This window comes from Parasteatoda tepidariorum, chromosome 4 (genome assembly GCF_043381705.1).
Source record: "Parasteatoda tepidariorum isolate YZ-2023 chromosome 4, CAS_Ptep_4.0, whole genome shotgun sequence".
In the NCBI taxonomy this organism is placed as follows: domain Eukaryota; kingdom Metazoa; phylum Arthropoda; class Arachnida; order Araneae; family Theridiidae; genus Parasteatoda; species Parasteatoda tepidariorum.
In genome coordinates this window covers 28,839,836-28,866,169 of record NC_092207.1, presented here as the reverse complement: position 1 = coordinate 28,866,169, position 26,334 = coordinate 28,839,836, and the positions used below count along the sequence as shown (strand labels likewise).

Genomic DNA, 26,334 nt, shown 5'->3' with positions numbered 1-26,334 from the left:
AATTAATATACATATTCACAAATTATTGCATGCTTTCATAAATTATTAAACAGATTCTTTGAGGAAATAATTCGAAATCTTATTAATAAAAAAGGCAAAAACATTTATAAATATTATTTCGTCTTGCACTTGAACACAAACTGGTATGAAACCGCAATGGGTAAAAAAATAAAATATATCAAAAAGCTTAGAAGATTTTAATAAATACATGCATACTTTGGTATGAATAATTACCGCTGAAATCATTCCTAAACGAATTAAATTTCATTTGAAATCAAAAGAAACAAATGCTGATTATTTATTAATAAAGGTAGTAATACATATCAATTCTATCTCACGACAGTGATTCTTTTTCTCTTTCTAACCAAATTTTTGAATTTCAAGAATAGGACAAATTTGGACTCATAGAGATAAAAAAAAATTTAAGTCATTTTTTAAAATTATTTACTAATTTTTAAAAAGCTTCCAAGGTTAAATAAAAACTTCCTGAAATGACCTGAAACACATTAAATTTATTCAAAACACTCTTTTATGGTTTTTAACTTTATTACTATTTAGAATTAAGTGTGAAAATATATTTATTAAATAACATAATTACAGGTAGATGTACAGAAAATAGCTTAGAAACAAGAGATATAAACTATAAATCAATCTTCGGCAAATCATCCAATTATCTCCAATTCCTGAAGGGAAAAAAAAGTTTAAATGCAAGAACTATCAACATTCGACAAGACCTGCGAAATCTTTGTTGATCCATTCAATACATTAGAGATAGTCATTGAAACAGATGCTTCATCTTGATCAGTACCATGCACAGCATTATGATCACTTTGGAGTATTGCGTCACAGTTTAGTTCGGAGGTGTCCGTGAGATTATCTCCGGCAAACTGAACACCAGCCAAATCTGTAGCTGCTTGGGCATTCTCATCATTTTGCTCATCGTTGGGCAATACTAGAGAAGTGGTGGTGCCATCCTGCTGTTGAATTGTAAAATAATAAGGTTCGTTTTCCAGATCCTGACCAGATGGCAACTGTATGGTGATTGTTTGAGTGCCATCCACATTAGAATCTCCCTGAGGAATGTTCACAGTAATTCCTGGAGGAAGATTTACTGTTCCTCCATCTTGATTTAGTGCATTCAAGCAACTATAAATCAGCTGAGCGGCCGTGACATTGCTGGGAAGAATACCTTCTAATTGTTGAACAGCATTGTCTGTAAGTTGCATTTCAACTGAAGATGGATCAGTAACAGCTGTTTCAAGAGGCCCCTCCGGTATGCTGGCCGAGGCAGAAGCAGCCTCGAGTTCAATGTTGGAACCTTGGCGCTCGTGGTCAGAAACATGGTGTAAAAAGTTCTCTTTACTTACAGATTTGAAGGAACAAAAGGTGCAGGAGTATAAACCTTCCATTCCTGGATGTTTGTTGCGAAGATGTGTTTTATAGGAAATTGCCTGAAAAATAAGAAGTTTTATAGAAAATAAATTTGATTAAGATTGAAAGATTTTCATCAATGAATATCTGTTTGTTGATTCATAATTATTATTAGGACAAAAAATGTTATGTTATCAATAGAAAAAGCCTTTAGTAACATATTGAACAGATAACGAAATTTTTTTTGCTATAACCAATTTTATTTTTACCTTTAAGTCTTTGGAAAAAAAAATGATAGGCACTCCGATTAAGCCAAAGTATATGACTTTTCACACTTATTGTCTAATTTTTATAATTACTTTGTGTATACCCGTATTTTAGATTGTTGAACCAAACTATGCATTTTTTTTAATTTTGTTAATTTCAGCATTCAATATAAATATTTTATATCCACATAATATACTACCCTATAATAATAAAAGAGACACTCAGTTTTGAAAAAAATTTTTAAGGTAATACTTAGAGGATTATTTTATAATTTTAGAGGTATTTAGTTCATATGATTTTTCATACTTAGCAATAAGGTTTTAAGTTTTAAGAGGTAACATGTACTACAAGAAATGGTTAAATTTTTTCCTTTTATTAACTTCCCTATTCAAATGAACACATCTTTATTATTAATCAATGAATGCATTCTATTCCCCAATATATGTGTATTTAAATTATGCAATATGTACATTTCTCTGCTGTTCACTTTATTTATTTATTATTATTATTTATTTTTTTTTTGCTCATCTTTAAGTAGTGCAGTGTCCCTCTTTCTAATTACTAAAAGATCTTTTGCATTCCCCTTTTTATTTTTTTACAATACTGGTAAATATCCTTAATTGAAGCCAAAAAATTCCTGAGTAAATATTTTAACATTTTAAGCCTTCCTTAAAAACAAATTTTTTTCTGAATGCACCTATCTTTTTGTTTAAAAAACAGTACAAGATTTTTCGCAGTGTCTATTGACGATTTAAACAAGCCACAACTTAATTTTTTTTCGTAAAAAAAAAGCTACATATTGTTCTCTGCTAATCCTAGTTAAAAGTTTGTAAATTTCTTACTCATCTTGGGTGGTGCAGTGTCTTAAAAACAGTAATTAGCTGAAATTTTCAGCCAATAGAAAACAAACTCACAGTGAAGTCACTGAGACATCAACCAATTGTTTAGAATTTGGAAAGCCTCACTCAAGACCCTCAAAAGACTACTGGAAAATTAACAAAACTAAATAAATACAGAATTAAGCTGGAAAAATGTGTGTTCTGTGAATGAAAAATTTATGTGATAATCGCAGGGTCAAGAAAAGACAGCTTTATGTTTCCTTTTTAGAATAAAGAGATAAAATTTGCTGTCAAGAAACTTCCAACTTAGCTTTGTTTTTTTTGTTTTTTTTTTTTTTGGACAAAAATATGCAGATGTGGCTTGTTTAAATCGTCAGTAGATAGAGAGAAAATGAAATCTTATTCTGTTTTTTTTTTTTAAACAAAAAGAGGAATGCATTCAGACGCCTGGTGGCTGAGTAGTAGCGCTTTGCGCTCCCGTGCCACAGGTCCTGGGTTCGATCCTCGGGTCAGGCAAGGTTGACTCAGCCTTTCATCCCTTCAGTGGGTCGATAAATGATTACCAAGCATGCTTGGGAACTAAACACTGGGGGTTCCACGTTTGGTTGACCACCTAACCGGAACATCTGCTATTGCACCCCAGAGCCCAAGGTCTAGAAAACTGAGATGGGCACAGTAGGCCTTGGCCCTCTATGGGCTGTCAGGCCACTGAGTTTAGTTTAGTTATTTGGAATGCATTTAGAAAAAATTTTTGGGCAGGGGCATTCAAATGAGAGAAAATGCCCTTAATTTTTATTATAATTTTCAATCCTTTTCAACAGAAAAAAAGAAGAAGTGTTTCCAGGAAAGACTCAAGTTTTTTTAAAAATTACCTCGGAAATTTTGTGTTTTCAACTGAGGTTGTTAACCAGTAGAATAAAAAAAAAGAGGAATGCAAATGATCTTTTAGTAATAAAAAAAAGAGGCACTGCAATATCTCAAGAGGAGCAAAAAAAATTAATAAAGTACACAAAAGAGAAATGTTTATATTAAACAATTTAAATTATTAACTTAATTATTGGGGAATAAAATGCTTTCATAAATCAATAATATAAGCATGTCTATTAAACAAGTTAATGAGAAAATTCAACTATTTCCAGTAGTATGTATTGCAAAATTCAGAAGTTATATATATGTTGCGGATATAAAATATATTCAGTAATTAATAAAATATTTTTTGTTGAATAGTGAAATTAACAGAAAAAAATACTTAGTTTGTGAACCAAACTAAGTATTTCTTACTACCTAAAATATGGATAATGCGCAAAGTAATTTAAAAAATTAGACAATTAAAGTGAAAATTTATCTAAAAAAAATGAAAGGCACTGAGATTAAGTCAAACACTTAAAGGTGTAATAAAATTAAAAGGTTAATAAGATTTCACAGGAAGGAGAAATAATACAAGGAGTGATCAAATGAAAAGGTACGAAACGACGTAAAAACTTAACAGTTTTAAATATTTGCATATTTCGCCATGGGAGAACAAAACAAGACATCTAGGGATGCGATTGCAGTCTCTGACTGTGATCGGAGAATGTGCGGGCGCCAGCATGCGCAGGAGAGAGCAGAGGCTCTTATCAAAAGCGGCGCCCAAATGATGCGGTAGTCCGTATGAGGACAGGACGGCGTTCACGTTGCAAAATTCGAGGAGCAGAGAGGTGTTATCCGATTTCAAACAGCGACGACGCCTATGCAGGTCCATCAAGAACAAAAGACCGGGGCTGCTCACAGAGCGTGTGGTTCTGTTCCATGATAGCGCACGTTCTTACGTCTCCAGAGTCACACACATGGAACTGGTCAAGTTCAAGTGGGAGACCTTGGAACATCCGCCCTACAGTCCGAACATGTCGCCTTGCGATTTCCATGTGTTTTGACCACTGAAGAAACACCTGAAAGGGAAGGGCTCGGACGATGTACTCAAGGACGCTGTGAAGGACTGGGCTCGTCACGGCCACAGGAATACCGGGAACAAGGAATCCTGTGGCTTGTTCATCAGTGGGGATCGTTGTGCTCAGGCCTATGGTGTATATTTTGAATAAAGTCTACATTTCTACCCACCGTGTCGTCTCGTACCTTTTTCATTTGATCACCCCTTGTAGTTGAAAAGGTTATTCAAATTTGCAAAAGGATTTAGACATTAAAAATTTTAAAACACAGAAAATTTTGACAATGGAAATATTACATCCCTCACATGTTTAGTTGGTAATGTCACCAAAAGTAGATTGATGTAAACTAACAGCAAACCCATCACCTCTGTTCCAAGAAAAATTGCACTGGTCCAGGTAAGAAAAAGCAATTAACTTGTTGCACAATAAGCGAATTTGCCACAAAGGTCAGGGTGAGAAATTTACTTCCATTGAAAGAAAATGTTTAATTCATGTTAAAATGGTGAAGTTAGTTTTAACTTTTGAATTAAACTATGCCATTATTATTTTCCATCATAACCTGATAAAGAAATAGTTTTCTCCAAAATTTAGGAAAATTTGTGTTAAGTGCTTTTGTTTTTAAAAAAAGGTTCGACTGCATATACAAATACAAAATATAACCAGGTATTATTCAGCAAACAAATATTCTTAATTTCTTAAACTCTTAAATTTCACGTTTAACATTTCTTTTAGCAAAGAAGCTTAGCAAAGATTTTCCAAAGGTAAGTTCCAATAACATAAAATCTTATTTTAAAATGCAAATTTTAAATATAAGCAATGATAAAAGGATCAGAAACAGTTTCATTGTATTTAAATGTCATAAATATATTAGCATAAAATTTTAAATAATTTACGATGCATGTAAAATGTGTACACAAAAAATAAAAACAGAAGGTAGAAAGTTATTTTGGGAAACAAAAAGTTTGACCACTTATTTAAAAATATTAACAAATCCATAAAATTATTTCACACAAATTAGATTGTGTGAAAATCTCTCCTTTTAGTTCATGCCTACTTGTCAAACCTTTTTTACCGTTAAAAATTCTCCCTCAATCTAAACAAATGTTGTCACAATCAAAATTTTACTAAATTGATCACCAGCTAGCACAACTGTATTTTATAATGCAGGAATTCAATAGCAGGGATAAAAATTAAGATTATTTAGTCCATGGTCCCAGGGACCAGTAACTAAAAGATATCACTAAATCTGTACACATTTTTAGCAAAGAAAAAAAAAAAGAGGAACAAAATAAAACTTTTCCAGATCTTGTAATGAAAATTAATTTCTCTTCAAACTCAAGTAACTGAATTAAAATTACATTAAAAAATTTTTTTGGGTGCAAATTTTAAGACATGACTAAAGTTTTAACACATTAACTAGTTTTGAAGCAAAATTCGCAAAAGAAATCTGAAAACATAACTAACCTGAATACAAGCATATGGACAATGAGGACACTTGTAAGGCTTTGCACCAGTATGCCTCATGCGATGCCTTCTTAATGAATTATGGTCCCCAGTGCGATAATCACAGTGCTCGCAAACAAAAGGCTTTTCTCCTGTATGTTGCCTCATGTGTAATTGGAGCATTGCCTTTCTTGCACTCAAATGTCCACAAAATGTACACACATATGGCTTTAGTTTTTTGTGTACTGCTTGCTTATGTTTACGCAGACATTTGGCATCTGAAAATTTGCGACCACAAATATCACAGAGCTGCTCACTATACCAACGTTTCTCCGTAATGCTTTTACGATCTAGATGGATGACTACATGATTACGAAGTTGGCTTATTTGCTTAAAGCCTTTACCACAGGTTTCACATACATAAGACCTCTCATCACTATGTATTTTCTGAAACATCAAAAGATCAATTAATAGCAATTAAGTAACTATAACAACTACTAATATTAATTATGTAAAATTATATGACAAATGTATAATATTTCCTAAACATTTAGTCCTTGGTTCCAACAAGCCCTCCCTTGTCGTGGTTAGAAAATTTTGGGTTGAAACAAAAGTTTAAATTAAATCACATTTAACACCTTAAATCAAAAGTAACTTAACCATTGAAATATATTTCATAAAAACTCTTTTAACAATTAATATTTTCAATTGACAATACAAGAAATAGTCACTTTTGTTCTTCAAAACGTAAATTAAGCCATGAACTAGGCAACCTTGTCCCTAGTAGAAAAAATATCCCAGTTGTTAATGATTACTAGATGCTTTATAGATTTAGTTTCTATAAATTATTATTATTAGTTTCTATAAATTAATATTATAAATTATTTCTATTTAAAATTATGTTGGTTAAATAGACATTGCTAGATTTTCTGCGAACATAAAATCTCAATTGAAAAACTTGCTGCAAGCAATTTATTGACTCATATATTTAGTTTCAAACTTATCACCACTACCAAATTTTGATAAAATTGCTTATAAATTGCTGATTTTTTAAAACACTGATTAAATTTTTATTTAACTCTATAATTACTATACCACTAGCATACTTTTCCTTAAATTTAACAATTTTATGAAGATATAAAACTAATTATTGACTTACAAAATTTTCTGCTGTTGCATCTAAATTTTTAAAAATTGATTGCAAGATATGATATAAGAATTTAGACGCTTATAGAAGTAATATTAAATGCTTTCTGCAAACAGCATTCGTGTATATTATGTGTATCTAGATATTGCTTTTAGAGATTTAGTTTCAGCAACTTTTCCTCTGAAATTATTTAAACTTTCAAATGAAATACTTTGCTTCCATATGATTCAATGTAAAATGGCCTTCTGAGTCCGAATATGATTCCCGTTTTCCTCTATTTTCTGAAAGAACCCCACATCTGCATTAACCACCTTTTGATGATTTTATGGTCACAAAATTGAGATGAAGAAAGAATAAGTGATTATTTTTACTGTTAAATTCTTATGAGGTGATAGAGAGGTGAAAAGTTCTAAAACATTATCAGGGTGCGTAGCTAAATCTTTGAACAAAAAATAAGCACCTTTTAAGTACTTTTCAAGCACTTAAAAAAATATATTTAAGCACTATATACATTAACAAAATGCAAAATAATTTTCAAAGACTTAACATGATCATGATAAAATAACTAGTTTCTCACAAAACACTCTTTTCTTGATTTTATTAGCCACCATAAAGAGATAGAGAGATTTTTCGGTTCAAAAACTGAGGGTGGAAAATGAAGCCTGAAATTGAGTGCTAGAATATCACCAAACTCAGCTCAGTAGACGCATATGCGGTCTTGCAAGTATTTCATAAGACATGTAAAATTATTGCCGCTTTCATACGCTATGGACCGACAATAGACTGAAATGGGTTGTGGTTGAATGAATTGTAAAAACATGAATAGAACAATGTGTAAACCAGGCCCTTGCATAATGCGAACCGAAAATTGACATGTTAAAGGAAAAAAAATCTCTTTTTCGAAAAGGGAATATCAAGCACTTTTAAAAAACACACAATAAAAAAAAGCACCTTTAAGGGCTTTTAAAAAACGAAAATCGAAAATAAGCACCTTTAAGCACTTTTTAATATGCTATACACCATGGTTATGGCAAAGAGGAAGATTTGGGGGAAGAGGAAATAAAATCTCTTAGGGAATTATTCAATCTTTGAAGAAACAATTAATTTATCATTAAGCAAAAAAAGATCTTAACCATGGGGTTGACATGCAAAGACAGCAGGGACAAAAACTCTACTTTAGGATATAAAATATTCTTTCATAGTAGGTAAATAAAAAAGATGAATAAACAAACAGCAATAATTGCAGAAAAATAATGGTTTCAAAAATAAAGCAAAGATTACACAAAAGGTTTAAAAATAAAAAAAAAGGAAAAAAATTTAGAATTGAATAGCACAACGTCAAAGAAAGGAAAGGATATGAGAAATATATGGTTTGAGAAACAGGCACACAGGTTGCTTTGCAACAATTTTTTTTCTTCCCTTGAACAAACTAAAAAAAGCTAGTGCATTAAAAAATTTGTATTATGAATTTTACTTTAACTTTTTAATACACATTTACATGAAAAATGTAAATGTGCATTAAAAAGCAAATTAATAATTTCAGTTTTTTTACATGAACCGATAAATGAATAACAGCAACTGAAAACGTACTGAATTTCTTGAATATAATTAGAAATGTCTTTTTTGTATCCAAAAATTTATTGACTTTGGTAAAAATTTTGCCACTAATGCACAAACAAAACAGTTAAAAATTTAGATTATTTAAAAAATAGCAGCAATTCCAAAAGAAAAATTAGCCATTTTACAGTAAATATTCGGCATAATTTAATTACAAAATTAAAATTGGTTAATTTTCATCCAAAATATCTTAAAATCATGTGATTATTTCATGATCTAAATGGAACTTTTAAAATTGCTGCTATTAAAAAGGGAAAAAAAAACTTTTTGTGGGCATTTTTAGGTTCCTTCATTGAATAGTTTATTTCCATATTATCAACATAAAACATTTTTAAGTCAGCAAATATGATTTCAAATAGACTTACCCTATGGTTATTAAGTTTAAATAAACTGAATGTTTTGTAGCTGCAATCAGAACAAGAAAACAAATCAATGTCAATAGAATGCTCTTTCCACAGATGCATCACAAGTATTCGCCAGAGTTCAAATCCTTCATTGCAAACTTGACAAACAAAAGTTTTATCAATATCCGAGTGAGATGCATAATGATACAACAAAAATGCTTCAGATGAAAATTTACATGCACAACCAGTTCTTGTACACCTGTAAGAAATTTAACATACAATTTCAGTTCTTTAAAATGAAGAGAGAAAGCAAAAAGGGAAAAGCTTTAATTTCAAAATTCAATTATATAAAAAAAATCTCTTTTTAAAGACTTGAAATAAATTATGTGTAATTTAAAGCTGTAAATCTACATTAACAGTTTATTCCTGATTAGTAATTCTCTTATTAAACTATAACATTTAAGCATGTAAATAAACAATAAAACAAAACCATAAGAATAAAGAGTACAATACATTATTAAATTGAAATTTCAATAGCTAGTGAGTAGATGCCATTTTCTTCTGTTCAGACAAGAAATTTTACTTCAATGTTTAAATGCTAGTAAATTTTATAATTTACAATTTTATTTGATTTACAATGATTTTGATCACAAATTTATGCAATCAATTTGAACAAATACCATACATAAATTGCCCCCCTATTACGACAATGTTAATGGAGTTGCATCAAATCTCCGGAACATGCAAAGTCTGGCGAGTTTTCTTTTGCTATGTTGTTTGGTGATTCTCATTGGTCAATCCATATAAATGACCATGAAGACCTGCATACAAGTAAAAATTTTATACCCAGAATAGATCGAAGTAAAGAATTGGATCATTGAAATAAATAGTTGTTATTGTTTAACAAAAATATCTAATTCATACTCAAGTTTATTTAGAATTACATATTTACTCTGAGAAAAGTACTCACAAAACATACAATTTTAAATAACTACACAAAAATGCAAAATAACACTTTTAACTAAAGCAGTGGTTGGAAAACTGTGGCTTATGAGCCAACAGTGACTCTTTGGCTTCTTGATTGGGGCTCTTCCACAAAATAGCTCATAAAAATAAGGTTTTTGAAAGAGATTTCAATTGTTGAACTATTGATAAGTGCCTCAATTAATGACTTTATAAACCCAATGAACTAAAGCATATTAAGACATTAAATATGAATTTTAGAAAACTTATTTATAAAAGATTCTAAATAGAAAAAACTTTAAAATGTTAGAATAATGAGAATGGTCAACAAAATACAATTATCTATTGCAAAAGATAATCACAATACAATATGGTAAATCTGAGTTGATTAATCTAACAATATAATGAAATAAACTTTTCAAAAGCTTTGTTTATATTTAAGTAATGTCAAAATTACAGAGGAAACAAAATCATACTTTATGTATATGTCAACATTCTTGAATCTGCAATAAAATTGATGAAAATATTAAGTTTTTTTCTCTTCAAAACAAAGTTAGTATTTTCTCATCAAAGATATGTGATGATAAATTAAATGTAGTAGTACTCAAAATGTAGAGCAGATGGGTCATTCTCTACAAATAAACTATTTTCAGGTAGTGAAAACAAGAGAAAAAACTTTGTGTCATAAATAATTCATTACAATAAGATACAGGATTTGGTGTGGGATACGCTTAAATTGGTGTGGGAATAATATTTTTAATGATTATAAAGTATTTGTCTATTCTTGATTCTTTTAAAAACATTTAAAATCGAAAAAAAAATTTTTTTTTTAATTAGCCTTTAAAAACATTAGAATCAATCCCTCAAAAAGTGTCATTTTCACACAATTAGGAATGAGAAAATAACATTTGCTTTAGAAGTTAATACACATAAAAAAATCAAAATGACGATAAATATACTTAGACTACCCCATTAGAGGAAATTATAACAATCTTCAGAAAAAACAAGAATCTCAAACAAACAAACCTCTTCACATCTTTTAAAGCTAACTAATTTTTACGAAATAAAATTAAATGCAAACTATAACAAAAAACATCATTATTTATTTAAAACAGCTTTCATTCATAATTGGTAAATTTGTTTTTACACGTAATTATATCAGCTGGGATAATTTTTATAGACACTAAAGTTTATTCTTAGATCTGCCTTTTCATAACGTGAACAGAGGAGGCATTTTCGCACCAAGATGTGTTCACTGACTAAAATTAAAATCGTTTGCAAAAAATTATGCACCCTCAATAACAATTTTTATGTTAATGAGGTAGCCTATAAGAACGAACAACCTCCATCAACGACCATTTTACTGTGGAACAGAGAGTGGCCATTCCCGAGAGGTTTAACTGTATATAAATAATCATATCTATGAAACTATTAAATATCCTATTTTTTATGATATTAAAATTGAATTAGATTTTTAAAATTCTTTTTAGTGATGTACAGTTAAATTTAAAAAGGATTTAATATTCAAATTAAGTACAGAAAGAAATTGAGATTTACAATTTTTTTGCATATTAAAGAAAAATGTGTAAAAAAGGAAGTTTTTTTGGTAAAAAACATTGAAAAGTTTATTCGACCTATAAATTATTTATTCAATTTTTATAGATATTTACTTTTCAATAGTTATTTATAAACCTTCTTAATATTATTTTCAACTAATATTATGTCTTAATTTCTATTATTATTCTAAATTAAGACTTAAACTATAAGTGGAATTCCTGAATCATATAAAGTAATCCTGTCCTATTACATTAATACATAGCATTTTTATGAAGAAAAAAATTGAAAATAGTATGTAACTTAATCATTTTGCAATTATTGAACAATAAATAAGTTATATTTACTTATTTAAAAAGCTCTATATTAACAGTTTCCAGCCAAAATTTGCAATTAAAATAAAGAATACAAAACTTTTATTATTAGGCATTAACTTTACAAAACTTTACTTAACAATAAGTTTGGCAAAAAAAAAAAAAAATTTTATAGTCAAAATTAGAATATAGTTAGTTATATAGTATAGTTTTATAGTATAGTTAGAGTATAGTTTTATAGTCAAAATTAGAATATATTTTGTTTAAAATTATAAAATTTTAAACAAAACTGTAGATTAATTTGCTATGGTAAGCAGAAATTTGAGTTTTACCCCAATAGACTCTGGGGGGGGGGGCTAAATCTATGCTAAGGCAACAAAAATATTGATATCTTTAAATTTAATACTTTTAAATTATATAAACTTCTGTTTCGTGCTAAGAAATAAAAACAATAACCTTGCATCGATTAATATTCACATTCATAATTATTTTATCTATTGATAAACAAAGCAAAGAATTTTGTAACAAAACAAAGAATTTAACAAAAAGAGACCGATATTCAAACAATCAAAATTTTTAATTAGGACTGATTAAATGAATGTATACTTAGTATACATTCATTTATTTGATACTTAGAATTATTCTAGCTTTCTCTTACAGCTATTTACCTACAAAGAAAGCAAAAGAATTTTTAATGCATATTTTTAAAGTTTGATTATAACAGTCTCTTTTCTACTTGCATTGGAGAAATTATAATAGGGAGCTTATGTTTCCTTATTTTCTTATATAACTCAGTTTTCCTGTCTCCTCTTTGGTTTTGGCATAGATTACGCATATCCCGTAAGAAAAACTGTAAAACACTTTTGAAGATAATGAAATTTGAACAATCAGACAATTTTTCACTGACAACTTCAACAAAATAATTTCAAGAAGTTAATAAAAAATTTCCTAATTAATAATAATAGAGTTTGGCTCATAATAATGGAGTTTGGCCATTTTACCTGTACGTTTTTAGAGTATCTTTCTTTGCTTTCTTTTTAATGCCACATTCAAAGTCTTTTACTAGGATTCTTGGAGGTCGAGATTGTCGTTTCCTTTCTTTAGGAGCATTCTCATTGGCAAGAGCGGGAGGTGGTGGATCATTAGTTTCTTTAGGTAAATGCTGCTTTCTGGGACGCCCTCTTTTCTTCAAGGGTTTTATATCGTTTTGTTCAAGCTTCAAATCATGATCCTATAAAAAATAAGGAAAAACATATGAATATTGCAAATAATAAAAAAACGGTAGCTAAATAATGAATCAATTATTTAAAATAGTTTCATTATTTACCTATATTAGTATCATATCATTTCCTATCATATGATACATTAAGTATCCGATGATTTTAAAATAATAACAAAATTAGAAAAAAAAACAGTATACAAACATGTAAGTTTTAATTGCAAATTTTACATTAAAAAATGGGAAAAGATCAGCCATAAAGCCACTTATATCATAATTTTACTTAAGTTTTGTAATCTTGCTGTATTAGTCTTATAGTATTACATCTTATTTATTCTTTTATTTAAACCTCAATTCTCCAAATTGCTATTATACTTCACTTCACATAATGTAGCAAATATAAACATCTATTTATCGTTATAAAAACTAGAGATTAATAAAGAAAAGTTCCATACTACTTTCCTTCTGTTAAATAATAATTTAAAGTCATGTTTCAATTACTAAAAAAAATCACTAAATAGTAATTTTGTCCCATTAAAATTAATAATATATAATTATAATTAAAAACTATTAGGTATAGTTTTAATTTACAAAATACAAAACTATTCAGAGAAATATCCATTTAAGATCAAAAAGTATGTGTAGTATCAAATCAAATTGTCATAATATAAATTATAAAAATATGATAATGCAATACTTGGATATAGTTATGAACTTTAAGAAATTACCACTTTTTTAACAAAGCACTTGCAAAGATATTTTTAACACAATATTCTTTAAGGAATTCTACAAAATTAAAAAGAATTCAAAAAGAAATGTCAAGGATTTTTCGTTAAACCCCACAAAATAGCAATCGAAAAATTTATGTGTATGTTAGGTGTTTAAAACTTGTTTTAAATTCTGCAAAATTAGAAAGTTTTTTTTATTTTCAGTTACTACTTAATATAATTTAATACCTGAATATAACAGTCTTGAAAGGTAAACAGAAAAAGAGAAAAAATTGGCAGTAAAACCATTCCATCATTAACCTGTTTTTTTAGAAGCAGTAAGATATATACGACTAACTAGGCATATTAATAGTTTTAATGCATATTTTGCATGCAAAAGCTTTTCCAGTCATGATTTTTAAAATTAAAGTGAAAGTAGAATTATAAAGCATTTACCAATCATAATCATAAACTATTCACAGCAATTCACTTTTTTCTTCTTTTTTTTTAAATAAGAAACAGACTTCTTTATATACGGGTCATAATATTTAATAAATCTTGTTTGTCATAGATAACTTACTCCTCCCAAAAACAAGCTAGAAATTATAAGGTATTCCTCCCAGTTTTCCGTTTTATGCTCCTGATATACATATAATCTTGTAGTTTTGAAATATTATATTTAAAAGAGTAGATATAATAGAAAAATAACTTAACACTTCATAAATTTGATAAGTTATAAAAAAGCAGTATAATTATTTCATAAATTTAAGAGTATTACAATCAAACTTCAAACTGCTTATATATCCTACACTCTCATTGAATAACTAAAAAATTTCGCACTTTGCAAAAAAAAAAAAAGGATGAATTTTCAATAAGTATTAAGGTGGATTTCTTCCTTTATATTTAAACATGGTGCATAGCCAAATCTTTCAACAAAATATAACTTTTCAAGCACTCAAAAAATATTTTCAAGCACTATATACATTAACAAAATGTAAAATAATTTTCAAAGACTATACATGATCATGATAAAATAACTAGTTTCTGACAAAGAACTCTTTTCATGATTATATTAGCTATTATAAAATGATCAAGAGAATTTTCAGTTTGGTTTGATATCAGAGGGTGGAAAATGAAGTCTGAAATTGAAACTATCTTGCAAAATGCAGCAGAGTTGCACATGAGAGTGCAATAATCTCATCGAACTCTGCTGAGTAGATGCACATACGAACTCGCAAGTATTTCATCAGACACATAAAATGATTGGCCCTTTCATACACTATGAACAGACGGCATGCCGAAATACATTGTGGATGAATGAATTGTGAAAACGTTGAATAGAAAAATGTGAAAAGGAAGCTTTCGCATAATACATGGAAAAAATCGACGTGGTAAAGAAGAAAAAAAAAAAATTTTTTTCAGAAAGGGAAATTTAAGCACTTTTCAAAAACACCCAATGAAAAAGCACCTTTAAGGGCTTTTAAAAAACGAAAACCAAAAATAAGCACCTTTTAGCACTTTTTAAAAATGCTACGCACCATGCTTTCATTACTGAAATTAGTAATGAAAGAGTTCATGATTGAATTTCTAAATTATAAATATCTGAAAAATATATATAAACTTTTGAGAACAAATAGAAAATTGAAATGCAGTCATACTTCAACCATATGTTGTTTACATTCATCAAGAGATGCAAAACCCTCACTGCACTGACCACAAAGAAAAATATGCCTTTCAACAGGTGAATCAAGAGAGCTTGAATTTTCATTATCAGTGTCAATCTCGGAATTTTCAAAAAATGGATTTGAATCTTCTTTATCAGAACAATCCTTCTTAAACTTATCAGTCAGTGAATTGCTTGTTTCAGGAGAACCTATTTTTCTTACATCCAGTTCAACACTAGGATTCTCCGATTGTGGAAGAGCACAGCTACTTATTTCCACAAAGTCCTGATTACATTGATTAACTTTTTCCGTGAAATTGCAGTTCTCTGCTTGCATATTGAAACTTTGATCTTGAGAAGCGATGCAGGGTTTTGACTGAACAAGCTCGGAAGTTTTTTCCACTGGATTGTATGCACAGTTTGAAGAGGTTGCTAAATTCAATGAGTTTTCTTCAACTGTAAAATAGAAGTATTTTAACAAAAAGTATAAAATTTAAAAGATTGGATTAAACTAAAGAATAAGTCAATTAACACATATTTTTGTGAAAATATTGTTAATGTTTAACACATAAATTTCTTCTATGTTTATAACAATAGTCAGGATGTCAACGATCTAAAAATTCTCATATAAAAATGCAACAAAATGAAAAAAAGAGAGAGAGAGAGAAAGTCTATCAAAATTGACCTTAAAACGAAAAATTGATGTTCTTTATATTTTTCAAAATTAAGTTTTATTTACTTTAATAAAGGCAAATTTATTATACTGTATTATTGATTGGGATTGATTATTTTTAAAATCAGAAAAAGGGTCAAAACAATAATTGTGAAACAACAAAACTTCACTCTACAAGATTTGCTAGTTCGTTTGCTGAAATTAATAAATAAGCATTTGACCTCTGAATTAATCACCATAAAAATTTGATATTGCATTGCAAATTGTTAATTGAATTACGTTTTACGGACCGTATACCCCAAAGATCTGAATCAACAAATTTTTCGGGTAAGATCCTAAGCTTCCTCTATGTATATAAATAACAGATGACTTCTCAGTTTAAACTATTGAATTCTGCGATTTCTATTAACATTATTAATTAAAATAAAAAGATGCTGGATCAAAAATCTAAATCTTTTGATTCATATCATTTGATTTAAAATCAACATCTAAATACATAGAAAATGAGATTTTCTGAATGCCCACAAAAATCAAGAATACTAGTACTAAGAGCTAAAAATCAGAAAAAATAAGGACAAAATATTTTTTTAACGTGAAAATCAAAAGTATCAGATACATTTCATACTAGATGGATCAAAAATATTTCAGCAAAAGGATTAATATCAAACACAATTAAAAATATGTAATATGTAAGCACATATGAAAACAAATGCTCACGCAAATTTTATTTAAAAAAAATTAAAATTTATATGCTAACTTTGATAACCCTATAGCAGGGTGCGTAGCCAAATTATTCAACAAAAAATAAGCACCTTTTAAGCACTTTTCAAGCACTCAAAAAATAATTTTAAGCACTTAAAAAAAATATAATTAGACACGGTTGGAAAGTTTTTGACAAATGGCGATTTATCTTGTTTTAACCGTCATGTCAAAAAAAATTATGGCATTGTTTTTGACAATTGTCAAAAATCATGAAATTTTGAATCGTGTAAAACAAATGGCGTTTTCATGCGCTTCGGACTGACAATAAGCCCAAATAGATCGGATTTGAATTAATTGAGAAAACGTTGGATAGAACAATGTGAACTGTGGCTTTTTGCATAATTCGTAGCAAAAATCAACATGGTAAAAAATCTTATTTTGAAAAAGGAAAGATTAAGCACTTTTTAAAAACACCCAATGAAAAAGCACCTATAAGGGTTTTTAAAAAATGAAATTCAAAAATAAGCACCTTTTAAAAAGGCTACGCCTCCTGTATAGGAAGGGTAATGAATGCTATATCTTTTTGTTTATACCCTTGATTTAAATTAGTAGTTTGATAATAGTAAGACATAATGTTCACATACATTTAGAAACACCCTACACTGTTGATAATAGTCTACTCAAAATGAGACCAGAAAGGGTTAGCTGCTCTAGATAAATGATGAAAAAAATGAAATCAATAAAAATATTGAATGAGAAATAAATTATTATTTAGCATGGCCATAAGACCGGAGAATAAGTTTTAGTAAAAATTCATTTACACAAATACAAAAAGAATTGTATTACCATTGGGATTCTTCTCTGCTTTCACAGTAACAATGTTCTGTTTTTCATTAATATGGCAACACCTAATGTGCGACATCAATCCAGCCTTCCAAGGACACGAAAAGCGACAGAATTTACACTTATAAGTTGTTACGACGTCCATGAAATCTTCGAGTCGAGGGATGGGAGTTAACAGATCAGCATCACTTTCCTGATTTGTCAGCAAATCTGATGTGAAAGAATTATCCACCATAACACCAGATTTATTTTCACACAAAATACTATTTTCTTGAGCTCGGAGGAAACTCTGATCTACCGACTTATCATCCGTTGGAAAATGAACAGCATAAACTGAAGATGGATCATCTATAAAAATAAGGCAAAAAAATTATTAATTAAATTAATATTCTCATGAACAACATTAAAAAATTTACAAATGTTTTAATAAATGAAAATAATACAACTCCCAATAAAATCTGAAAAGAATCTTTACTTTTGACTTTTCTGCTTTTTTTATTATCTATTATTTGACAATTTACTACAAAAGAAATTTATAGTCTATAATTTAAGCTAAACTAAAAATTATTAAATTAAAAACAAAAAGTGTAAAAGCCATTCTATGATTAACCTTCAAATTTTTAAAATTGATTTCAATTTCTGGTTGAAAGCTTATAGTTTTTTTATAAAATGATAATTCATCACATTTTTGAGAAAGAAGACTTTCAGCTTCCCACTTGTTATAACATTTTTGTAGTTGTCAAACTTAAAGGGGTACTTGCATATTATCTTGTTGGGTCATTTTAGCCAAATTTGAAAATAAATTTGGAAGTAGTTCAAATTTAAATATTTCCTCATTTTTGCTTGCAATATAATATACATATAAATATTTGCTTGTGCATATAAATAGTTTGCTTCCAAACAAACAAAAAGACAGTAATCATCTGTTTTTTTGCTCCTTTGCAACAATTTGTTTGTCTAATAAAATGTTTCTAATTCCTACCTTGTGTCTCTCGAATGAGATATAAGGTAAATGCCATTTGCATTTAGATTTAACTTTTGTAGAATATTTTCCAGCTTCAGAGTCAACCTTCAAAAGATTATGTTTCTTTTGGGCCTAAAAATTGCTATTATTTAGAACAGGGGTTTCCAACTTACATGAGACCGGGGCCACAATTAAAAACACCAGTCAAATGGTGAGCCGGAACTTTATACAAATTTTATATAGGACTCTTTTTATGTTAGAAGGAACATTAAATATTACTGTCAGATTTTTATCAAGTAGAACAAAACAAAAGTATTGAATTGCAAATTAAAATTAGAAGCAGATTATTAAGCAACATACACGATTATTTCTGTATTTCAATAAATATTTTCTTAGATGCAAAACCCGAGAGGGAAAAAAAATTTCGCCGTTGGTATGTTAAATTTCTTAGAAACGAAAAAATTAGGTTTATTTTTAACGAAAGAAAAGTATTTTAAACAAACCGCCTGTTGGTAACCACTGATTTAGAAGATACAATCTCTATAACTTAAATTCTGTTAAGTTTATTTCTTTTCTTCAGCTTCTTTCCTTTTGTTTTGTACAAATTCTATTTTCTGAGAATGAAATTTTAAATCTTATCATTCTTCTCTCAATTAGTCCTTAAATTTCACCAGTTATAATACGTAAATTTTAAATTTGGCAAGGAATAACATTTTAGTGGTCAACAATAATAATTCAGTTTTGAATATAAAATATTTTAAGAATAAGTAAATCTTAAAAAAACCTGGAAACGCAATAGTGTGGCTACCGATGTTTCTAGACTGCGAATTTAATTTTTAAATAACTCAAAGTTAACAATATTTAATAGACTAGAATAATTCTGCTATATACGCTGCGGATTAACTCTATATAAATGTTAAAGTTATTTCATTTTCTCTATCGCAGGCTTTGCACAAGAATTCCACTATCAATGCCGATTTAATCAAAAATAAATATTTACAAAAAATGTTCTAAAATAGCGACCAATATCAATTAGCCCAGAAAATGGTATATCAGGGGTCTGTCCAGACATTTTGTGAAAGGTCCGTTTTTAGTGAAATTGTGAAAAAATTACTTACATTCTTTCAGCCAGGGTCCGTTTTTATCAATTTGTGCAAATAGGGCAATCAATTATTGCAAAAAACTTTTTCAAGGAGTTTTTAAATTGTAATGAAATACAAGATTATGCTTGGCACTGTAAAATTATAAAAAAAAAACTTAAATTTCCAAAAATAAACTGCAATTGCTGCTTCTAAATTAGAGATGCAACATGCAAATATTTCGTATTTAGCCTATACTGCTGAAAGCAGAATATTCATTTCGGACGAATAATGGAAGAATCGTCTGTTGAAGACAAAACTTAATTCGTTTACATCCATCTTTCTTGTTTTCTGCCCAGGGAAGGATTTATTCGATTAACAAAACAATAATGAAGATAAGCAAATTTGTGAAGTTTCCGATTAAAAGAAAAATCATTTTGTGAAGGATCCGTTTTTAAGTTAAAATATTTTGTGAAGTGTCCGTTTTTATGAAAAGATATTTTGTGAAGGGTCTGTTAATGGACCCAAATTTCTTCTAAACAGACCCCTGTATATTTTTTTAATTCATAACTAATATTTTTCTTATTAAAATATGGGAGGTAAGCATAGATTGATAATGGACTGCACGACGGCAACTACGAATGTGAAACAAAATCCAACTTACAACTTGAGAATATTTTAAAGTCTATTTGTATTCTGGGGATATACAGTGGNGGTCAGGGTGCATAGTCAAATCTTTCAATAAAAAATAAGCACCTTTCAAGTAGGTTTTAAGCACTTAAAAAAATTTTTAAGCACTATTTACATTAACAAAATGCAAAATAATTTTCAAAGACTTTACATGATCATGATAAAATAACTAGTTTCTGACAAGGAACTCTTTTCTCGATTATATTAGCCACTATAAAAAGATTGAGAGATTTATCAGTTCCATTTTAGAGGACGGAAAATGAAGTCTGAAATTGAGAATATTTTGCAAAATGCAGCAGAGTTGCACACGAGAGTGCAAGACTCTCACTGAACCCAGCTCAGTATACGCATATGCCGATCCGCAGGTACTTCATTAAACATGTAAAATGATTAGCATTTTCATACGCTAGGGATAGACGGAACATCAAAATGCATTGCTTGAATAAATTATCTATAGAACGTCAAAATCATGCTTTTGCATAATATGTGGCAAAAATCGATATGGTAAAAAAAATCTCATTTTTGAAAGGAGAAAATTAAGCACTTTTTAAAAACATCCCATAAAAAAAGAGCCTTTAAGGGATTTTAAAAAACAAAAATTTAAACGTAGGACCTTTAAGCACTTTTCAAAAAGGTTACGCACCATGTTACTGTTCTTATGCATGAAGTTAGCCAGTATCACGTTAGCCAGTGTAACGCATTGCAACTAGCTGCCATTTTTATCCCTTCAACTGCAGCCAGTTAGCAGTTTTGATTTTCTTTTAGCATCGTGACATTAGTGGTTCTTAAGTTGCACGTGGGATTTTGAGCTCCAGCATTTTACGTTATAAAATTTATGAGTTCGCTTGTAAATGTTTCTTTCACTTTTTTGCTTTAAAAAACCAGATTTCTCATTTATAATGGTTAAAATCTAATGTGGCTTAAATAGGAAATGTAGTGTGTAGAGCAGTGCAACCCATGAGATGATAATCAAAGATTTTATGTGTTTCGCAGATGCTGCATGCATGACAATGTGGCCTTTTTGCCGAAAATTACTGTAATATAGTAACAAAATGTATTAATAAACAAAGGCACAAAAACAACACAGCCTGAACTTTTTCTGGTTTGAATTGAACTGCATACCCTCCAGAAAAAGAAGAAAAAAAACATAATTTGAAATAAAACACAATGACATTATCTTTTGACAAAATAAATAATATCAAAAAAGAAAATCTTACATTACTAAAATAAATATCAGGGGGGGGGGAAAAATCACAGGTCCTGAGGAAGAATATTATACCTGATAATAGTATTTATAGCTAACATTATTTAACAAATACATAATTATTTAGCTTTAAAAAAATATGAAATTATATATACCTTTGGCATTATTTAGCTTTAAGTCGTCATTTTGCTCACAAACAATGCTTACACCGCTTGTATTGATGAGATCTTGAACTGATTGAGTATCATTTGGACTATCTTGTAATGGTTGAGAAACAATGAATGTAACAGGTAAAGCTTGCCCATCAACAGTGGTGATGGTTGCTGTTGTGCACCCATCAGACAAAATGATGCTTTTTTCTAAACACATTGCATCAACAAATTCAACAGACTGTGGAAGAGAAATATCCGTTTCCATGTTCTCCATGTTGATTGGAATTTTCAATACTTTCACCATTTCTGAAAAAGAAAAGAAAAATGTGGTACATGACTCGTGAATTTAAATTTCCTTCTTAAGTAATCACAAATTTAGAAGATAATATTTAATATTTTCATTTCCTGATTTTATAAATTAAATTTTTTTAATTAATCTCTTAAATCTTGAAATACCTTGGGATTTATACTAACAGCTTTGAATGACTGCTGATTGTTTATTTTGAGTTAACATAAACTTTTATTTTCATTATTTTAACTATTGATCTGAAACGTATAGTCTAGGATATAAATGAAATATAACTAGCACTTTAATATTTTCGGGATGGGCGAGTCATAAATGCGTTTGTATGGAACCAGAAACAGAATGGAAAAAAATAAAAAGTGGTAGCTTAAGTTTGAACAAAGCTATTTTTTATAATTTAACAGTCTTGTTTTTGCTTTCACTTTAATTCTAATATATCTTATTAATGCTAGTTCAAAATGTAACCATATAATTTTTATTTTGAAATAAGTAGTGATATATTTAGTAAATCAAACTATTATTACTTCAGCCCCAAATAAACTGCAATAGAAACATTTTGCCGACCAGTTACATATTTTTTTCACCCTGATTGTCCCCACCCTGAGAATGCATGTATGACTTGCCCGTCTCTAAGAGGTTAAACTAAAATAAACCAAATTTAAGAAGTTTAAACATTTACATATTTATGATTTCACAACATTCCTTGTGATTGTTTTTTCAATTAATGAATGTGAAATTCTCCAAATCTTAATGGCCATTTGTTTTCAAAGACAGCAGCACAAAAACAATTGTATTTAATTTAGATTCATTGACTGTGAAAAATATAGTTAAAAGGGAGATTTAGTTAATGTGTTAATGATTTAAGTTAATTAGTAAAAATTTATTATCTCTTGGTGCAATCAGGTGTAAATGAAACTCACTTAGAAATGTAATAGATGGGAAAGAAAACAGTAACAAATTTTATAAAATCTTAATCACGAAGAAAAAAAAAACCTGTTCTGTTTTGGTATGACAAGAATAAATGCATTAAGTTGGGTGTGATATCTCTTCCTCATGGCTTTGATAGACTGGAGATATTTTCATATCAATACCTGTCCATGCCAACTACAATTGCCGAAGGATTTTCAAATTAATGAATTTATTTTTTATCATTTCTCGAAATACATGAATATGCTCATATAAAACTATTACATATTTTAGTGAACAAGACAGCAAATGGAAAAGTTTGATTTCAAGTTAAAAATATAAATCACTTCAATTGATTTATGAATTGATTAAAATATTCTCAACTTGCTTATAAACTTAAAACTCAACCTGTATTTAAAATTTTGGCAAGAGTTTCACTAGATTTATTATGTTTAAACAAAATAATACCACAAACTAATTAAGAGCAATTTATATAAGTTTTGAAATTCATATGTAAATTTAAATAAAACAATGCACACTTTATAAAACCAAACATCCAATCAACATTAAACAGCACTAAAATTTAAAAAGAAATTGCTTACTATACAAAAAACTGTTTACACATAGTCACCTATAGAGTTCAATTATGCTGTATTAGAATCAGCATTTTTGATAAGGATTAATTAAGTAAACAATTATTGTTTAAATCTTGTTTCTTTTATTAAAATAACTAGTTTAAATTTATTCTAAAAATATTTTTTTTCAATTACATGCATTATATGAATGAAATACAAATATTATAAATACACTTACTCAACTTTAACAAAAGTGTTACAAAATCATGAAAAAATAAGCTATCTCATCGGCAAAAGAAATAAATCAGAACTGTGGCAAATAAATAAATGGATTGCAAACACCGATGACAATTTGTACGATGTCATTTTTAAAAAAAAAATTCAGAACTTTGACTATATAATATATAAATATTCAATATTATTAAACTTCAGACAAATATAAGATAAACGCATTTATCTTTATATATTCTATATATATATGGTAAACTTAACAGGAATCAAAACAACGTTTCTAATAAGCAATTGAAAAGCAAAAATGTAAACAAATATGAACACAACAATATCTGTATTAATTGAGATAGATTATCTAATGGCGGATGAGCTCAAGTGTTTTCTAAGCATTCATAATACCACAAACTGTAACTAATGGATTTATAGACTCGAAATCTGGAATATACGAGCAGAAATGATAAAACGGAACTAAATCAAGTAGGTATAGAAAGTTGTCCGAGAAATTATCTAGTTTCGAGGCTAGTTTGCGGGATTTTTACTTACATAAATGTAATTATTTTGTTCTACATTATGCACAAAACACCAACAGGAAAAGGATGTAAATTGAATTTTAGATTAAATTCTATGAAATTACAGCATAGAAATTAAGTGTTTAAAGCAATATACTTTTGTTATAAATTAAAAACTATCATTCAAACTTATGCGACAATCTCGACCCGATTCAACCATATTTTTACCACCATTAAATAATAAATGACGTCAAATAATGTAAGATGTTGCCACTTCTCTTAACAAAAAAGTAAGATAAATTATGTATATTCTAAAAGTTACATTATTGCTGTACTTATTCAGCGCCAGATTGAATCTGCGTGAGAATGTTACAAAAATTGAAACAAGCCGAATATAAATCAATCATGTTTTATTTTGTGAAATATGATATGACTATGAATTTGTGGCTCAAAAAAAATTTCGATCAATTGATTTGAAAATTGATTTTTATTTTTTTTAAGTTCCAGGCAAGGAGCGTGTTTAGCGCACGGGAACAAGGTATCAGAGGCTCTCTGAATAGTAATTTTAAAAGAAAAATTAGGCTCTTAATAATTATTTAACACTTAATAATTACTAAAGTGTAAATTTATTGAAAAAATACTTAATAATTACATGTACTTAATTATGTAGGTATAAAAGAGTAGTTAAGTCTAGAACCATTTTGATCGATTATTTTACCGAAGAGAACATCTCGCCGAGTTGTTTTTTTATAAAACGGAAGTTCATTTAGCAGTTTCGATCACTAAATTATAATTTAAAGAAGTATTAAAAGTAATATAGCGAAAACATAATTTTTTACCTAGAACGTAGCCAGGATTACTTTTGCAGGAAGAGCTACTAAGATCTCATACTCTCTCGTAATTTAAGAGGACACCACACCGTGGAAGAAAAATTTCGTCGCAAATTCTCTTCTTCCTTCATTACTAATTTAAAATTTAAATTGTAGAAAAAGTGAGTTCAGACAAACCTAGAGTAAGCCAAGAAGTTTCAAACAATGAAAAGAAAATTTTAAAATATACAAATGAAAATAAATTATGAGAAGATAACTTAAGATTAATACAACGGTGAAGTTCTCTTCTAATAATTTGTTTGAATTTTAATATTGCAAAGTATTTTTTTCAGCCACTTTAACTTCATGACTTACTCTTGGTATGCCTGAACTTACTTTCTCTTTCCTTCAAATTTTAATTCAGTAATGAAGGAGAAAGAAAATTTGTGACGAAAACTTTCTTCCGCGGTATGGCGTCCTCTTAAGGATTAAATAAGGATTATACTAAATTTTTTATTGTTCCCAACATGTTAAATTTTGTTTTGAGTAAAATAAAAGAAACCTTTATGTTTTCTATTTGCATATGTATATTTAAATAGTTTAGAAATTTAATATCTGGATAAATAAAATTAATAGCTTGTTTGTTTCTTTTAAGAGAAAAAAATTGTGATTTTCATTCAAGAAAATGCTGTGAAACATTTTATAAAATTGCATTAGTGTACATTAATACTATTTAGAATTTTCTTCATTGTATTCATACTGGAACTATGATATTTATTGAATCTGATTTGCTAGTTTATGAAAATGCGATCAGATAGAGTCAAGCTCTATCTGATATTATCTTAACTACACTTCTCAGAGAAACCAGAAACTCCTTACTTTATTTACTAAAACTGGGCACCTGGGCAGCGCAAAGTACCTATCCCATACAACTGGAAATTTACAAAGAATTTGAAATAATAACATTTTGAATTTAGCAGTCGATGCGGTAACTAATCAGAAAAACTCCTTAAATCATCTTTACCATGTATATTACAGCACAATGTATTTGCTATTGTTATTACTTAGTAATTAGAAAAATCCTTCACCTTTTTGCTGCTTCCCTGCACTAGCACGAAATTTATTTGTAATGATAATGTCTTTGACGAATAAAAACTAAAATTGTTAAGCTTTTAAATAAAATGTTTATCATATGAGCTATTTAATGCCATCAAACCTTTTAAATATGAGCTCTAATCTTGTTTGAATTGGCTAGTTGAATATCTAGTTTATTTTGTTATCAGTATTGAATTGTTTTTTTTGTTTTTTTTCTTAATTTTA

At 28.6% G+C, this 26,334-nt stretch overlaps 1 protein-coding gene and 1 long non-coding RNA gene across 5 annotated transcripts in view; one reads left to right on the top strand and one right to left on the bottom strand.

Annotated features, from left to right (window-relative positions):
* Nucleotides 1-1,499, top strand: part of LOC110282269 (uncharacterized) — a 226,111-nt gene extending 224,612 nt beyond the window's left edge. For all 3 annotated transcript variants that reach the window (XR_011636566.1, XR_011636565.1, XR_011636564.1), the window contains exon 4: nt 601-1,499. This is a non-coding gene — a long non-coding RNA (uncharacterized lncRNA). The remainder of the gene's footprint in view (nt 1-600) is intronic.
* On the bottom strand, nt 237-24,442 carry LOC107441760 (uncharacterized). Of its 2 annotated transcripts, none has more exons than XM_016055127.3 (8): nt 24,240-24,442; nt 21,684-21,986; nt 17,595-17,939; nt 15,369-15,829; nt 12,786-13,015; nt 8,975-9,212; nt 5,867-6,292; nt 237-1,451 (listed from the first exon to the last, which is right to left on the bottom strand). In XM_016055127.3, exons 2-8 carry the CDS (start codon nt 21,982-21,984, stop codon nt 702-704), a joined length of 2,751 nt encoding a protein of 916 aa, XP_015910613.2. In that variant the 5' UTR covers nt 21,985-21,986; nt 24,240-24,442; the 3' UTR covers nt 237-701. The 2 variants fall into 2 exon arrangements, with proteins under 2 accessions (XP_015910613.2, XP_015910621.2); XM_016055135.4 differs by lacking the exon at nt 24,240-24,442 and adding an exon at nt 23,704-24,221.
* Between the last annotated feature and the right edge of the window lie 1,892 nt (nt 24,443-26,334).

What these genes read in the sequence shown, in the direction of transcription:
- LOC107441760 (XM_016055127.3), bottom strand. Translation starts at nt 21,984, where the DNA reads ATGGTGAAAGTATTGAAAATTCCAATCAACATGGAGAACATGGAAACG. An exon ending in GTAAACAACATATGGTTGAA is followed by an intron (nt 13,016 to 15,368) that starts GTATGACTGCAT and finishes TATTTTTTATAG; the next exon opens with GATCATGATTTGAAGCTTGA. An exon ending in GTCCATATGCTTGTATTCAG is followed by an intron (nt 1,452 to 5,866) that starts GTTAGTTATGTT and finishes CTTATTTTTCAG; the next exon opens with GCAATTTCCTATAAAACACA.